The sequence below is a fragment of the Ambystoma mexicanum genome, chromosome 9 (assembly GCF_040938575.1).
Source record: "Ambystoma mexicanum isolate Mex_15411 chromosome 9, UKY_AmexF1_1, whole genome shotgun sequence".
NCBI classification, from domain to species: domain Eukaryota; kingdom Metazoa; phylum Chordata; class Amphibia; order Caudata; family Ambystomatidae; genus Ambystoma; species Ambystoma mexicanum.
The window spans coordinates 1,248,160,590-1,248,178,046 of record NC_090931.1 but is presented as its reverse complement, the minus strand read 5'-3'; the positions used below and the strand labels follow the sequence as shown (position 1 = coordinate 1,248,178,046).

At 43.0% G+C, this 17,457-nt stretch overlaps 1 protein-coding gene across 2 annotated transcripts in view; it reads right to left on the bottom strand.

The window, feature by feature from the left end:
- Positions 1 to 17,457, bottom strand: part of DPP10 (dipeptidyl peptidase like 10) — a 1,813,461-nt gene that overhangs the window by 964,548 nt on the left and 831,456 nt on the right. For both annotated transcript variants that reach the window (XM_069616586.1, XM_069616587.1), the window contains exon 5: positions 10,985 to 11,059. In XM_069616586.1, coding sequence (XP_069472687.1) covers positions 10,985 to 11,059 — 75 coding nt within the window. The remainder of the gene's footprint in view (positions 1 to 10,984; positions 11,060 to 17,457) is intronic.

Below are 17,457 nucleotides of genomic sequence, written 5' to 3'. Positions count from 1 at the left end.
AGACAACCATATCAAACGTACCCTCACACTAAAAGGGTGGAAGGATGCCATATGGGAGAAAGGCAGCATGTACCATTGGACATCATGGATCGCTAAATGAAATCTGACGAGGGCAGAGTGATTTCATGGAGAAGATATACAAAGCCATGCTAAAATTATATGAAAATACTGAAGAGTGACAATGTAACTGAAGTGACAAGAGAAACATGTATGAAACGATAACGTAATCATGAATGTAAAAGAAGACAAAGTAACTTGCCAACCAATAAGTGTAAATACGCAGTAACTCAAGGTAGAAAAGAAACATATAAGCTTGCAATAGAGGAATACATAATGTGGCAAGGACAGCCATAGCTGTAAAATGGACAACGGCTCATGTAAATATTCAATTCATCTACCTCAGAAACTGATGAGGGTTGCAGAGTGAGGAGATGCTGGAAGAACAGCTTCATGTGTAAAACAATGAGGAGTCAATGTTGGCTTGGGATCAAGGATGCTATTTTTAAAGTATAGCTGCAAAGTTCAAAGGGAGGCAGACAAATTAGCCATGGATGAGACATATTTCCCTTACATTAAACAAGAAGAAAACATATGCAAGAGCCAAGTGTTGGACAATTAAAAGTGTATAAAGTTTGTACTAGGTGGAGTGAGCAAGTCTCGGGAGGTCAAGAGGAGCAATGACAACCAGTATAATTAAATTAAATAGCAGTAAATAAGAGGCTGAAATTGACACATTCATGGTCTCTTCACACAAGACCCAGAAGTCAAAAACAAGGGCTATTCAACACGCCTCAAATGAAGATACTAATGTGCTTTCACTCCAATGAATGTCCTAGAACAGAGAACAGGCTACAAGGGTCAACTACAGATGGGAAACTTTAGGTCATGGCTGGTCTGATGAGAGTTGATGGACAAATAGGGAAACTAGGTTGTAATCTGATGTGATCCAAGCACCTAAGTTTTGGTTTCCTTGTGTGCTGCTAGCCGAGCCGAAAGTCCTAGGTTGGGTGAGACTACCGACCAATCAGTGGGTCTATGGGGCAAACTGCTATACAATGTTGCATTGACCAAATATTTTATTTTGTTTGCTACAATCAGTATTATATCTATTTAGAGGTAGTTCAAGGGTTGTCTCACACATAAGAGACAGCCAATGAAGTATTAACCTATATATATTCTATAAGTAGATAAGTTCCTAACCAATCCCTTCCGCTAATAGGTTTTATGGTTTGCCACGTGTGATGACATCATAGATCACACATGCTATGGTGTAAGACTTGTGTCTAATCAAGTTTGTGTGTGAGTGTGCAAGCATATGTCTGATGTTATCCAGTTGATCCTGCTTTATTAAACTGAGAATAAAGTAGTACTTTGCCATATACCTTGGTCTGTCTGGTTATTTGGTCTGAGATCTTTATTGGTTATTCCATCTAGCAAAAGAGACGCTTCAAGGTGCTAGAGCACACATGTTTTATTGGGGCTTTCTCCATCTCTCCTCTACTACTTGCAACGGCCATGCAAGTATGCTGGTGCATCCTATGACTCCATGGTGTGCTCTTTATTGCTGCCACTGGAGTGGGAGGAAGGGTGACTATGCCCTGCTCAACATCCCAGTCATCTTCCTCATCATCTACAGTTCTGGTTACCACATCCCCTGACCCTTCTACATCACAGAAGCATACTCAGCACTAGAGAGGGTGCCTCCCTTTCCTCACTGTTCAAATCCTGTACCTGGGGCAACATCTCTATCCTCCATATCCACATGAACTATTTTGATAAAGGATGTATTCAATCTCACAAGATCCTGCCTATGCCTCCATCTTCCTCCTTCTGCATCCTTTACTTTTCTTCTCCTTTTATCCTGTTCTTCATCTCTTTGCTGCTGTATCTGCACTAACTCTTCCTCTGTTTTCCTCAGCACTTCTTTCACTTTTTCCTACTTTTGTAGCTCTACCAGTCTTTTTAACCTACTCACCATCCTAGTAGGAAAAGGCCTGCTATCGCTGACTTTTGACCCCTCAACCATGCTTCTAGCTTGAAGCCTAACTCTCTCTCATTCCTCCACCCTTAATCTGTCTGCTAAAAACAGTCATGGCGAGTCATTCCATTCCCATTCTCCATTTGCAACATCTCTGCAGCCCTAACCATTAAAGGATTTACCCTTCTGCTTTCTTTAAGATCCAAATTTGTAGAAATCGCAACAGATGCGGCGCTACCAGTGTCCATCTCACAACCACTAGAGTAGCTGATGGGGAAAATTGAGGTACAAAATCATGGTCTATATACCCCTCTGTGGGCAATAATGTATAGCACCCATGTGGGGAGGTGCAGAAGAGATTACTGCACCCTCCTTTTTGTCCCTTTTCCATGATTTTAACACTATGGACCGTCCTGCCTTTTTCATACATCTTCCATAATGGCAAGATATTTAGCCACATCTCTAGTTTTGAGCCCTTGTGCCTGGTATTCAAAAAAGTATGCAGATTCCACAATATCCCTGTGTCATAGGTACCCTTGATAGGCCAAGAATTAATATTGTAGCCTTACTTTCCCGTTACCATTCCCTATGGTGCTTTACAATTTTCACCTTATAGCCAGACAACACCTGGCACAAATGATTCAACAGAGTCTCCATACTCCACCCCAATGTATCCAAAGTAATTCAACAAAAAACAATCCCAAGCTGAACCTGCAGCACAGAATATGTTCACCCAAAGAATCCCTGTTTAGACCCCTACCCAGTTTCTTAGTCGCTCCCACACTCACTCACTGTACTCATGTACACCGCAATTACCTCGCTCAGCTACTTGCCTTAATTCTACTTCTCACTCTTGTACAAAAGACAGCATTTTATCAAAAACATTCCACCCTCCATTATCTCTGGGATATCACCCCAGAAGAGCATAGGGGGAGTTCAGTTCTCTTCACTACAGCACTCCTGCTCTTGCGTCCTTCATTTACTAGTGTGGCCTTCTCTACTAAAAAAAAAAAATCTTTTCCTGACTAACAAAGTTTCCCCTTCACTATTTAGACTAACTAAGGAAATTGAGCTGAGGGTTTTGCCCATACAGCTATTATGCCGTGAAGACCCCCAAGAGTATACTCAGGAAAGTATGTACGGATGGACTTGCCATGAGATGCCATCCCACCTCGAGGTGAGGGCTCCAGCAAACCAGACAAGAATACTAAAGGTTATCAAGATGAACCTCACAATGGGCATGCTGGGTAGGATACCACCTCACACCTCTAAAATAACAAACTAGGTAAAAAATATGTATTCAAGGGACATACAACAAAGAACAGTTCAATCACTTCATCAAAACATTCACTTTTCCAATCCCAGCCACCTCTACTAATTCCAAGCCCCCATATTCCGATTCTACCCTTAACAAACTCCTTAAATCAAAAAGGAAAAACCCTGTTTCCCTCCTTGCTTTACTTCCAAAGGTGTACTCACGTGACCTGAAGTGATCTGATGTGGTTCTCCATCAAATCACCATGCACAGGTTGACCATGCACCATGCCTCCAGGCAGCAGACAGACCTTTAACAAATATGGCATCCGCAGATCTCTCTTTCACCGTGCACAGAAGACTGGTTCCCGAAGTGAGGTGGTGCAGCCAAGTTGTGTGGACAGAAGACCCCCAAATCTTGGAAAGCCTGGGATCCCTTCATGGACATCAAATTTGCTGGGGCAGACCCCTAATTACCTCAGCCCAAACCAGCTCCACAACCTGAGGAATAAGTGCATGTTTTGTACGTAAAGCAAGTCTATCATGCAATTGTCTGGGGAGCAATTAGATGGTGCCGCTGAACCAAACTAACCCAAGTGTCAATGAACCACACTAATTGATACGTTTTATACATTTTTTCAACAGATAAAACACTCCGATATACTGTATTACAACCCAGCCCTCAGACATGATTGGACAAAATGTAAACAAGGGATTTCCATCTTTAGTCATTATTTTCCTTCTCATTGGTCATCGATAACCTTCACTACCATCTTCAGAACATATTCAGAGTCCACCCTTGCTTGGGATTCATCCACTGTAGGTTGTGGCATCATGACATAGTAACACATTCACATAACAACCTAAATCATAACCAGCAACATCTAGCCTAAGACCTTTTAACCTTAATTTTGACTGCATATGGTCTGCAAGGATATCTTAGAAACATGAGAAAAAGCTAAGCAAATAGGTTGTCTTTGAGCTATTGACTGCAATCTCACCCACCATGGTTTACTGGCTCCACTTAAGTCATTCTAATTTGTGTGACAACCACTCCAGCATGTATAGCATCTAGTTCCACACTTAGAAAACAATTGAACACCTGACACCATGGCTTTGGGTGCCCTCTTACCCCATCTCTATTACCGGCATGAGCAAATGGCCAAACCCCCTTGCATAAGTTCAATGCATCGGGAAAGATTACATCTGTTTCTTGCGGAACTATTGAGCAACAAACCACTGCATTCTGTTAGAAGGTTGACCTCCTACTGGATGAGTCATTATTCATCTGTCATCCTCCAAGCCCACAAAGCTAGAACTTTCCAGTTACTTGAAATTCATTATGAAACTGCTAGCTGAAAAGTCTGAATAAATTCACAAAACCCCACTAAATTCAGATTTATAAAAACTCCTTACAAACTCAGACACTCTCTGAGGAACCTTTCACTGTGGATACTTGTAGATCGACCTCTGCACCCTATACATTTCCTCGGATTGGAATCAATTTTCATCGCATGAATAAAGTAAACAAATGGAGAATGGTGGTTCCTTCACTCCGCTAGACATAAAATTGCAATTGTAATCTTATTTTCATTCATGTGCCATAGAAAAATCAAGGTCCACAGACTTTTTCATGTGAAGACCACTTCAATAAGTCTTGAGTGGTGTTGTTTTATTTTTTTACAGTTGCCCTTTGTGATGACACGTGTTTCGCCGGAAAAAACAACGCCTTTTTCAAATCAGGACTAGTCCAAATCATTGTGCCTTGATGGGTAAGTGGTCTTTAGATCAATGCAAAAAGTCATGGGTACAATCTCAACCTAAAAATTTCACTCTTCCTCGTCCGTGTGCTCAGGTCCGCATTCCTGAGCGCACGGACGAGGAAGAGTGAACTTTTTACCCATCTTTAGACCACTTACCCCTCAAGGCACAGTGATTTGGACTAGCCCCGATTTGAAAAAGGCAGTGTTGTGTTCACCGAATCACGTGTCATCACAAAGGGCAACTGTACAAAAATAAAACAACACCACTCAAGACTTAATGAAGTGGTCTTCACATGAAAAAGTGTGTGGACCTTGATTTTTATATGGCGCATGAATGAAATAAGAAGTAAGATTACAATTGCTCCTTATAAACTCCTTACATGTTCCACTCTGAGCATGTTTTATAAATAATATGCTCTTGTTACCGCAGTATTTCAGGAAAGATCCCCCCACCCCCCATTGCATGCGCATTAAAACCTCTCTGTCTGTCAGTTTCTACCTACTAGCACTCTTTGTGTATATTGTGTTCATGTTACATTTGGCAGTTTTAACATTTCATCTTTCTATGTACATGCAAATCTAATATGTATCAGTTCTAAGCAAAAAGTAACCCTAAAAGTAACATATCAAATCCATAATTAACTGCACTGGACATATGAAATTGTAACATTGTGCCCAGTGTCGGAATAGAAACAATATTATGCCTCCTATTGTAACAATTGTATGTGTATTGACCTACGCCAAGTTGTCTAAACATCATGTGCGAACAAACTCCACGGCAAGGTCTTGACCTTAGAGAAAGTAATGTAAGTCGCCATCTTGGATTGAGCCGCCATTTTAGGTTCTCTTGTTATGTAGAAGTCACCCTGAACATCAAAATGGAGGCCAAATGACATTCTGAGTAAGATTCTGGCCATTGTGACCTCCGCACAACTGAATAATTAATATGCCTGCAGGCCATTTATCGGGGTCGTGAACTGAGACCTTGTCCTACCGTTGAACTATATGTAAATGTACAACTATATCAGTGAAACTAATCGAAATGCATATATTAAAGGATTGACCTGGCAAGGAACCCAAAGACCTGTTTCGTAGAATGGTTAACCCGCAAGAGGGTTGGCCAAGGGCTGGACAAATTGTATAAAAAGCCTGGGTATTCCAATGTGCGCTCTCTCACTAACACATCGAATCCTTGTTGAAGTTCGTTATGTTATTCTGAGAGCCGAATAGCTATCCGTTTGTCAATTGACTTGGTAACTGTTGTAGCTTTTAATAAAGCACTTGTATGTTTCTTTGTAACCTGTGTTGGTGTGTTTCTTTTTGGGCTTCCCGGCCTCATTTTATTTTTCTGTTTCCACACCAGTTCGCCACCACACCCAGTCATCAATATGGCGCGCGCAACATGAACCCCTCCTGCTTGTGGGGACCCTTCTTGATCACCCCAAAAGGCAGTGGAGCAGAGTACCTATTTTACCCTTTTCAAACACTTTTGCGTGCTTGGTGGTTGCTTGGGGATTCCTGGTGTGTGCTTGATGATGTGGGAGTGGGGCCATGTGGTGCGTCGTAGTGGTGAGGAAAACTGGTTTTACCCCCCCTGACCTCCAACTCACCCCAACACTGGTTGCGGGTCACTAAACATTTGTCTCAGTGATCCATGAAATTCTGAATGTCACTTTTAATTGAGTTCCCACACTGAATGGTGAGGCAGGTGAGCACTGCAATTGTGTTAATGTGTTTTTGGTCTGGGTAGTTGGAAAAAGAATTGCATATTTTTTCAGCTTTCTGAAATTATGTAAGAGATTTGACAAAATGTGGGGAAAAAGAAAGAGAAAAACAATCCAGGATGCATCACATGTGACTCGCATGTTTCTGTGCATGCAGATATTTGTGACACGTATACATTTACAAAATATCCTTGCAATTAAAATTCAACTTAAACACCTGAAATATTGTATGCTTCTCCCACTCAAGGGATTGCAAACTGCCAATACTTGCTTGCATGTGCATGTGCATATGTTTGAGATTGCATAGGTGCTTTGTGTTGACACTGGATTCCACTGTGTTTTAATAACACAAACAAGAGCCCATGTACTCTACTCCTTAAGGCTAATGTGCTATACAATCCTTTTGCCATTAAAATAACACATATCACTCACTGCCTACAACCCACAGTTGAATGGATCAGATGCATTTCCCATTGAATGGCGCTTTTGTAAATCAAGGCAATGGTTTTTGCTTTAGGTATTAAATATGAGCACACAATGGATTGCCTAGAATGTTCTCGCATGCATGGATGCCGGGAGCAATTTGCTTGCTGCATTTAGTGCTACTGAAGACAAAGTAATGAGGTTCCTCTTAAAGGTGTGTCACCGTATTAAGCCAAATTATGTACATACAAAAAAGGGACAGTTAATAGGGGGGAGGCACTGTTGGAATGCACAGCTTATTCTGACAATGCCCCCGCTCCCTTTGTGTTGGGGTGGTGCGGGCAGGAGCTTGGGGAGGGTTAGGTTGACAAGACTAAGGTAGCGGGCCACAGCCCAGGTCAGAGAACGCCCTACCTCTTCGAGGAAGCCAAACCTGCTGATTTACATAAAAACAAAGAGCATTTTGGAAACATAAGAAGTACCACATAATTATATATTTGAAATATGTCTGCGATAGTGCTTTAGCAAGAAATCCTTGGGAGAAAGTGATGTAGTTTGGGGTTCTCTACTCTTTTATTTGTCAAAATGCTAACCCTAATAGAAAAATGTCTGTAAGTCTTAAGACATATATACACATTTGCATAGTTTAGCAACAAGATCTGAGGCTTAGGCTGTTTCTGCATGGAGCTCATAAGTAAAACGTTCAGTCTCTTGAAGTGCTGCTTGTGGGTGAGAGCTCTGGGGCTTGAGCTTGGAAACAGATCTAGCAGTTTGCTAGGCTCACGTTTGTGCCTGGGGGGGAACAGTGCTTCGGTGAGGCAAAGTTTGCCGGAACTCACCTCTATCTTGCTCAGGCTGATTTGCTCAGTGACAGGTGCTTAATGAATGTATAAGTGCACGTGGCCACCTGTGGCATGTGATCTATCATGATGTTAGGAGAGTGATCATTTCCCAAGACTATTACTTTCTTTCACCATCCAGTGCCTACTAGTCATACAATCATCTAAACCACACTGCTTGGGCAATTAACTTGGGCGGAGGGTCATTTCTGACAGGGCCAGTTTGCCATCGTGGTTAATATTACCTCATTAGAATATTCAAATGTTAATGTCTCCATTGTAAAACATGGATAGTGAGTAGTCTGTAACCTTTGATAAAAGCCCAATAATTAAAGGTTAGCCTGCCATGTTCCATCAATTTCCATTTAATAAACCCCTCCATCTGCCTTTGACCTGACGGGTTATTAGCCTCTGGGCCTGACTTACAAAGCGTTTTTCATTAACAGTGCACACTTGTTGAAAACTTCAGCAAATTGTCTCTTTAGGGAGTAGAGTGAACCTATCACAGGGGTTAGTCAAAGAATGTCAGTAAGGAAAGAGGCAAGACGTGGAAAGAGGACATTTCCTCTCTACTAACCCACAGTAGCTGTCATTCACCCACACAAGAGAATATCATTAGAAGTTAACAATGCCACCTCACCCGTGCCTCCATCTCAGTTAAATTGTTCAAGAGCAGACTCTGCGGTTGGCATGTTTTCTTCTTTCAGCAGCTGGGGATCCAGTTTGTAAATGATCAAAGGTTATGAGTAACACAGGTGGACAGAGGAAAAATTGATGTGAGCTGCAGGGTTGCTTTACAGCTCCTGAAGATCTGGGTTCTCATTCCTATGCAAGTAGTATTCTGTTAACAATAGACTGACCAGGAGGGGCATGCACTAGCTTTAACATGCCCCTTTCCTCCTTACAGGCACTCTTCTTTCACTCCGACCAACACAATGGCAGCAGGCATTTACGGGGCATAGTATCTCCTACAGCGTAACATACGCCTATATAAAGTGGATGTGTTTTGATATAGTTTCATAGCACTATGTTCAAGTCAACACCGAAGTAAACCTAATAGTTCTATGATTGGCTTCTGGTCTCCAAGCCAGTGCAAGCAATGCAAACACACGTTCCTCCTCAACATGATTCAGTTGTGGCATGTTGCGCTGTTTCTTAGCTCTGCAAGAGGTACTTCTTCAGCCGTAGGTATAGAGAATAATAATATTTAGAGCTTGCTGGCCAGCAGGTGTATTAGTAATATCAGTATGCGACAGTTTAGGTCACTAAAAGAATGCCTTAAAAATAACCGTGCCCAGGAGTCAAAGTCTAATTCCCAAACTATGAACGCGCGTGTTCTCAGTTTTCTTTTGTTGACAGTTTTAGGCAAGACCCCAAAACCGAAGGCAAGCGTTGAGAGCTCAAGCATGCGTTCTATCATCTATCTGTACCATTGCATAATGTGGCAACATTCATCCCCAATGACATTCAAGACTGCCTATGTCCATCTGTTACCAACATCTGACAAAGCGGACACGCCCCACTATATCATGAATTACGCCATCACATGTCCCGGAATGTCCGTGCAATTGGCAAACTTAGGGAACTCATTAATAGGCACCACACAGTATGGAGCTTGGTGGTGAAAGAACAAGGTTTAACGCGTGAATACATCCATTACTCAAACAAAATAGAGACGATGAAAAACTACACAGGGAAATAAACATTGAAACCGATGTACACACATGTTTTCAATGGGGATTTCTCATGTTAAAATATGTTTGTAAATCAGGCCCTTTAAGTTTGGGAAGCAGTACAATTGAGAATGAATTCAGTCAGCAGCAGCCATGTATTAGAATCTTTTATAGTGTACGTGGAACCACAGTCTCAAATGAACACTGTGAAAGGCGGTCTTGCCGTAAAAAAAGACTTCAGTAGAACCTGGGAGCCATCCAGAAGACGCACTGCAGATAAACCCTTTTCCCTTTCAAAAATCATTCCCGTGTTTTCCACTTGGCGCCTTCAGCTTGAACAGTCGAACTGCGTGTTTGCAGGCAATTACAAGAAAGCCCTTCCGGTGTTTCTTTAAGGCCTGCACGCGTCATTGTCCTATATTTTCACATGTGCAAAGACTGAAAGCAAAGGTGAAATAGTGTTTGCACATTCGCAATCAGGTTGGCAAAGTGCAAAGTGCACACGCAGTTGTGCAACACTTTCTTGGTGCTCATATGACTGCATGTGCACAAGCAGCATGTTTTCAAGCAACACATACCTGTTGTTAGACATTAGACAGCCGCTATTTCTATTCACCTGCGCGGATAACATGAGCTCAATACAGTCGGGGCCATATGGCAGGGAAGTAAGCTTAGGTGCAATTATTGTTCACTACGTGTGAATGCATTCTGTGTTGCTTGAGCAAAGTCCAATCGCTACAAACACTGAATGCAACTCACAAAACACTACCATATAATTTCTTAAGAAACAGAGTTCATGGTGTCTGCTTCCCATCAAACGCTTTCCGAAATGCGAGTTTGGCATAACCGACCCTGCTGTTCAGGTGAACAATAATTCTAGATTTGACATGAAGGAGACAACCTTGCACAGTCCCTTGTTTGTTTATTTAAGCACAACGAGGCCGCCAACATGTCAGGTGCGCCATACCAGTCCACTTTGAATAGAATGACATTTAGAAATTCATGGACTGCTATCTGCTATGCACGGTTACTGAATCGACCAATAAACAAACTATTATGCCTGAAGATGTAAGAGTCACTCCACAGCATTCCGCGCTTTCATTTTCATAAAGGTCACATGCTCTTCCTTCCTACTAATTTGCTTTAGATATATCGACACACAACCAATTTACCCTTTGACCCCTTAGCCACTTCAGTTGCTTTAATTTTATCAGAGTGAATTTCTGACCGTAAAATTAGACTAAAATGTAAAAATAAAGAGTAAAGGAGAAAAAAAGCTGTCCAGAAAGAACTGGATTGAAGAAATGACTTGGTTCCTGAAATTCCTTACCTGTTTGACGTCATATGCAAGAAGTACAAATCGTAAATCTGGCGACACTGAATGCCGGGATGCTTTGAAAGTTACCTATGCAAAAAAAGAAGGTACACATTACAATCTAATACTTTACCAATATAATCAATTGCACATGTTGGTGTTTAAAACAGCTACGTAATGGCGATTACATCACACATATACATTTAGCCCCCACTATTTTGAGTTTTGTGCACTTTTTGAGCTACATCACCGATTATCATCAAGCATACCTCAAGTAACCTAACTGCCAATATGGTTTTGCATGCAAAATGATAAAGTTTATTATAAGGGGTTAAAGTTCATAGTTAAGGGTATGCTATGATATGATGTGGCATTTATAACATGCCTGTACACAAGTGTTTCTAGGCGCAACCAGACAAGGAGGGGGATACAAAATGAGGACAAAATAACAACCTTGCTAGGCTTTGTGTCATGCGGATCACGCAAGTGCAGGGGAGAGGGAAGGGGAAAAGTGCCAGGGGGGAGGGGGGAAGTGCACTGAACTCACAAGTGCAGCCAACGTTTGGCTCATAAGTGCAGAGAGAAGGGACTGCAGATAGAGACCCTTATGTGTGGGGGAGCCCAGAGACAGTGCGAGGGCAACTGGATATGCAGGAGCCTGGGCCTGAGTTCAGAGGGTGACCAGGTGACCAGGTGACCAGTGCGCAGAGCAGTCAGGTGCATCAGCGCGAAAAGGAAGTTCTTGAGAGCTTCCGAAACCAGAGGTGGTTCTGCTCAAGTTTGAGAGAGGCAGGGAGGCTGTTCCATTGGAAGGCCCCAGCCGAGGAGATAGATTGGAGGTGGATGAGTGGAGAGCTCAAGAAGGAAGATTTTTTGGAAGAGCACAGAAAGCCTTGTGGATAAAGCAGAGGGTCAAAGCTGGATAGACACGATGCCTGGGGTTGAGGCCAAGGACAAGTCTTGCAGTCCTGTTCTGGATAAGTTGTAAAGGTTGAAGAGTAGAGGCAGGAAGATTTAGAAAGAAGCTGTTACAATAGTTCAGCCTAGAGAGGACCAGCGCTTTGGAGACATTGAGCTTCTGGAGGAAAGTGAGAAAAGGAAGAATACCTCTGAACAGGTGCAGCTGATAGTTTGACTTCCTAGAGACATCAGAGGTGTGAGGAGAGAAGCGGAGGGTGGAGTCGAAGATGACACCAAGGTTCTTAGCTTCACAGGAAGGAGCAGGAAGAAGGCCCAGAATTGGTGGCCAGAGAGAGAGAGGAAAGGAGAGAGCAGATATCCCAATGAGGAGGATCTCAGTCTTACTCACATTAAAACAGAGATCATTGGCAGTACAACATTCCTGAATTGAGGCTAGACATTCTGGTATGAGAGAAGAAGCAGAGGTAGCTGAGAGGAGCCTGAAAATCGAGCTGAGTGTCATGAGCATTACATTAAAAATTGGAGCCAAAAGTAGCAATGCGGTGGGCAAGAGGTGCCAGGTAGTGGTTGAATAGCCAGGGAGCGAGGTTAGGCCGCGAGGGAACACCACAAGTAGAGAGCGAGATAGAGGAGAGCAAAGTCCCCAGTTGGACCGGAGAGGGTCGGTCGGTGAGAAAGGAGGTCAACCAGGTGAGCACCTGACCAGTGATACCAAAGTTGTCGGGGTGTGGGGAAAGTTCCAGTGACAAAGGAGTGATTGTAGAAATCGGCCAAGGCTGGAGCAAAGGTTGCAATGTGGTCCTTGATGGTTCTGGATGAGCAGGGGGGAACCTGCTTTGACAATACTTTTATAGATCAGACTTGTCTAGAAACCTTGTCAGGGTGAACAGGAGAAAGGAGAAGGATAGACGGTCTCCGTCGGGCCAGTAGTGGCAGAAGAGTAAGAATAGGAGGTAGAGGAAGAGAGGGTGGACAGGATGTCCTGAGTTTTAGTAGTGAAATGAGAGGTCAAGGCCGTATGTCCCTGACACTGGTCAACCTTTCCCTGCATAGGGTCCCTGAACTCACGATTTCCCCCAAATCACCAGTTTCTACCAGCTAAAAACCCATAAACAATCACCAAAAAATAGAACCATTCGGCACAAATGTGTGAAACAAACTTATCTCAACCCCAGGACCAGCAAAACATCTGCAATTTCATATTGCTAACATACTTTATTACAATACAGTGTTTTTTTTCTGGAACTGAAAGTATTGAGAAAATCTTATTAGTGCCACAAATGCATTCAAACTGTACGTTTAAAAAGGGAGACAATGCAACACATTATCCCTTTCTTGAAACCAGTTGAAAGCATGATGTGCAACTACAAGATGTGTATCATTCGATATTTCTCTAGTGTGTTTCATTAAAACAAAACTTCCAATACCAAATTCTAGCATATAAAATAACATCTGTGATGCATCAGGGTTCTTCCAGTGAATGAGTGCCAGTGGAAGCCAGAATTATATGAGTACTTTATTACCAGTGTACAGGATAACTCTTAGTGTACGATGATACAACACTTGCATCCAGTATCCCCAGACAGTTCCTTCCAACCTCCAGTAAGTGAAACCCTTAGAGCCAGGCACACAGAACATTCCACCCAAGCAATGCATTCCACTAGCTGCACCATACATTCTAACAGCATGCACTCTGATCAGCAGACTACTACTCCTCTCTCTCCGTAGATCGCCAAAAATGGCAGATGCGTTGCATCAATGTATACCTAACTCCCAGAACCATCCATGGCCACTGAATGGAACAGGAAACCCCAAGCCTATGCAAAACACATTCTAGCAACCTGCAATGTTCCATGCACAAAAACACACATATTTGCAGACCACCATGAACAGAAACTCCAACCTATTCCCTCCTGCACCCAGCAAGAATGACAGCATGGCATTCAAAAGGCAAAGACCAGAACTGCCACCGCTATTTGACCAGATGAATAAGCAACCAAAGAAACAGACTCCTGTTTCCCCAGGCTGCCAACCCCACCTGCCTCAGATCTGCCATGCCTGAGCACAACGTTTGCTTTTCCCGAGCAAAAAACAGCCTAACACACCTGACCAACAAGGAACATAAGAGCAATCAACTTGAGATTGCCACGCTCAAAGCCCCAGACCTGCGATGCCTCAGCACCAACCAAATGCTCTCCTATGATAAAAACTATGACAAAACGTCCTCAAATCCAGATGGGCACCATCAAAAGCGTAAAACACTCTTGAAGGCCCTACTCTGCAAACCAAACATCCGAACAGCCAAGAACAAGGTCAAAACAAAAATGACCAACCGAACTGGCAACAAACAACCACCATGCACGCAGAACAGCCAACCGGGAAAAATAATGGACAACACAAGATTGTCCACCCACAGATGTTGAAGTTACAACCACAAAAGTCAAAAACGTGCACAAAAGGATGGAACCTGCATAAACTGCTTAATACACAAACAATAATGGCTCACTGCAGAATACCAATGCAGCTTAACAATGACACCCTGCAGAATACAACTGCACCTTAATTCCTGACTGTCAAAAATGACTCCCAGCAGAATGCAAAATAACCTAAATTCCAGATTCCAGATGATAGACAACGCCACAACATGGCCCCCCCGGAGCACCAAACCACATCCGAAATCTGCAGCACTTCACTGCACAAACATAACATAGGCGAGATTGCAGAGTCCTCCTGCTCCCTCACCTGCGCCCGCAGAATCTCACTGCATGATGATAAGCACAAAGCACCTCACCAGTTCATATATCCCCCAAAAAACAAAAAGCAACAATATGCCACTGATACATGAAATGCCACAACAGGACAGAATGAGGAATGACCACAACACCTCTCCGTAAATGACCACAACACCACTCCTTAAATCCCTGCGGCACTGCATGATTCCCTTGCAGCACCACACAACACTAAACACATATCCCCCCTGCAAGGTTAGCCATGCATCTGACGTAACTAAACACCCCAAAAAACAAATGAGGGACAACATATGATCAACTGCAGATGAGGAACAACAAAAGTGGTTCCCCTAAATCCAGAAATTTCCCCAACAGAAACCATCCCCACGCCCCAAGTACAAACCACGAGTCAATGAAAGAATCTGAAGGAAAAACACTAATTTTGCTCAATGCCCAATCCCAATAATTGTCCAGAATAATGTCCAAAATCCCATTGAATGAACAGGAAACATTTCTAAACTAACCCAAAAGAGAAATACAGAACAGTAGGGAACAGCGGCCCCCCAGTTACTACTTAATCCCTACCATGCAACCATGACACCAACACATCATGTGCACACACACACACAACTCCATAACAGGCCTCTAAGACCCAACATCACCCCTTTCACCACCTGCAGAAAATCATATTGCCCACTGCTATGATGAGACCACACAAACACAAACACAAACTGCTGTCCGTTGACAGTTGGTGCAAGAGGACCAGATCATCCCTGTTCCTTCCAGACTAGTCAGGGATTCAATGGTCTTATCCGATGCCCACTAGCTATAATGGAGTTCAGTTTGAGGGAGGAATTCTCTCAGCTATGTATCACTCCGAAAGATGCCATTGTGGTAATATGCCTTTTAGGAAACCATAGACCTGATGCTGGTCACACGATTTAGGGGCAAGAAAGCGGTTTGGGTGGCAGCCCTGGTGGCTATGCGTCCAGGGGCTCTTGTGCCTGATGATGGCATAAGACTGGCTCTTCCATTACTACCCAGTCTAGATCCAAATGTTACACTCACCTGGTATCCATGGGGACCCTCTTATGCCCTGGTTGCCAGATACACAATGGACCCTTCCTGATTCCGGATGGTGCCTTCTATGGAGGTCGGGACTGAAAACACAGGAGGACTGGACTTAGGAACAGATTTTGTTTTCTTCCCCCCGCTCCCTGGATTCGATCAGATGGCCCACTCCTCACCTTGTTGTGATGTCTGGCAAGCCCTCCGTCCTGCCTTCTGTGCTGTGGAGGGTTTTGACCCATGTGGAATCTTTAGACGGGGTGAATGTGGGGATTAAGCTGTCGCTGCCCATCATTTTACCCCAGAACAAAAATAAATCATTGGAGTGGGTAAAGATGGGGATGCGCTGTCGCCGCCCATCATTTCATCCCAGAATCCAGGAGAGCTGCGCAGTTGTGCGCACACCAAAATGGTTACCTAACTTGCCACCCACCAGTGTAAAGAAAGGTCTTTGTTAACAAAATCCACTGTTACTGATGTCAAAAAGTTGCTGAAATCGTGACTCATTGGACCACTTTAAAGATTCAACCCTTTTTGTGGGGTTCCACATAACCATCTTACTGTAAGGAGCCCCATCAAAACAATGTTAAGCAAGGATTTACTACCATGTAAGAACCATTCCTGTTTAGAATGCATTAATCCAAGAAAGATCCCAAAATTGCATGCAGTACCAACAAAATCCTCAAGGCGGCACTAGCGGTCTAAACTCTGACAGGAGAGCTGTCTTGCAAAACTGTCTTAGTGCAAAGAAAGGGGTCTCATGTCATTAAAAGTTCAAAGGGGTTGCCTGTCCTGAGAACTCTTGACACTTCAGAACTCAACACAAGGAGCCAGGAAATCACAGGGTTCTGTTAATTAAATGCAAAGTGGCTCCCTGGCCTCCTGATGCCAGCTTGCCAGACACCACACAAAGGACCCTTTCCTCTGAAAGGAATATGTTGATTTTTACTGTTTTACTGTCAACAAAGGACTGCCTGCCAGAGGATGCATGTGACTGACCCACCCAAGTCTTGGAGGCGGACTCCAACACTCTGAGGACTGAATTGAAAGTAAAATATATATTTTACAAAAACACTGATAACTCTTTGTAATCAAATGACAGAAATGTATAACTTTGAGAGACTTAATTTAAAAAATGTACCTTTAATTCAAGCCCAAACTCCAAATTGTGGGATATTCTGGGACAAAACCCTGCTGTTTATTACTATTACAGACTCCCTGTTTCAGCTAGACAAACGAAAATGCATTGGTATGTGGGTAGATATGTGAGGAACAGTTGTATAAAATTTAATGAAGATCCAATGTTGTTTAGCACATTAAAAAGTGCTAAAAGTTGCCATTTTTGAATGCAAGCTCTTAGAAACAGCAGATTTGGGACAGAGTATACCTCATGTGATATGTGACATGGGTATGTAATTTCAAACAACTGTGTAACTGTGAAATATGTATTTTGATCATATATAGATTTGGGTGCACAGATGACAGGGGAGTTTTTTTAAGAGATCATAAATGGCTGACATCACTCTGACACAATTTAGCTCCCCCAATCAGGGGAGAAATGAAAGCTGGACCAATGACAAGTGAGAGGGGCAAGTTTAGTTATGACCAACACACACACCCACTTGCAGAACATATAAATGGACCACTGAAACTTAGGTGGAGAGCTTCATTTCCATCTGCAGCTGGAAGCTCTGCCGGAAAAATCCATACTTACCTCCATCAACCTTCAAAGAGCCAACACTTGGACTCCAAGATAAACAGAGACTTCAA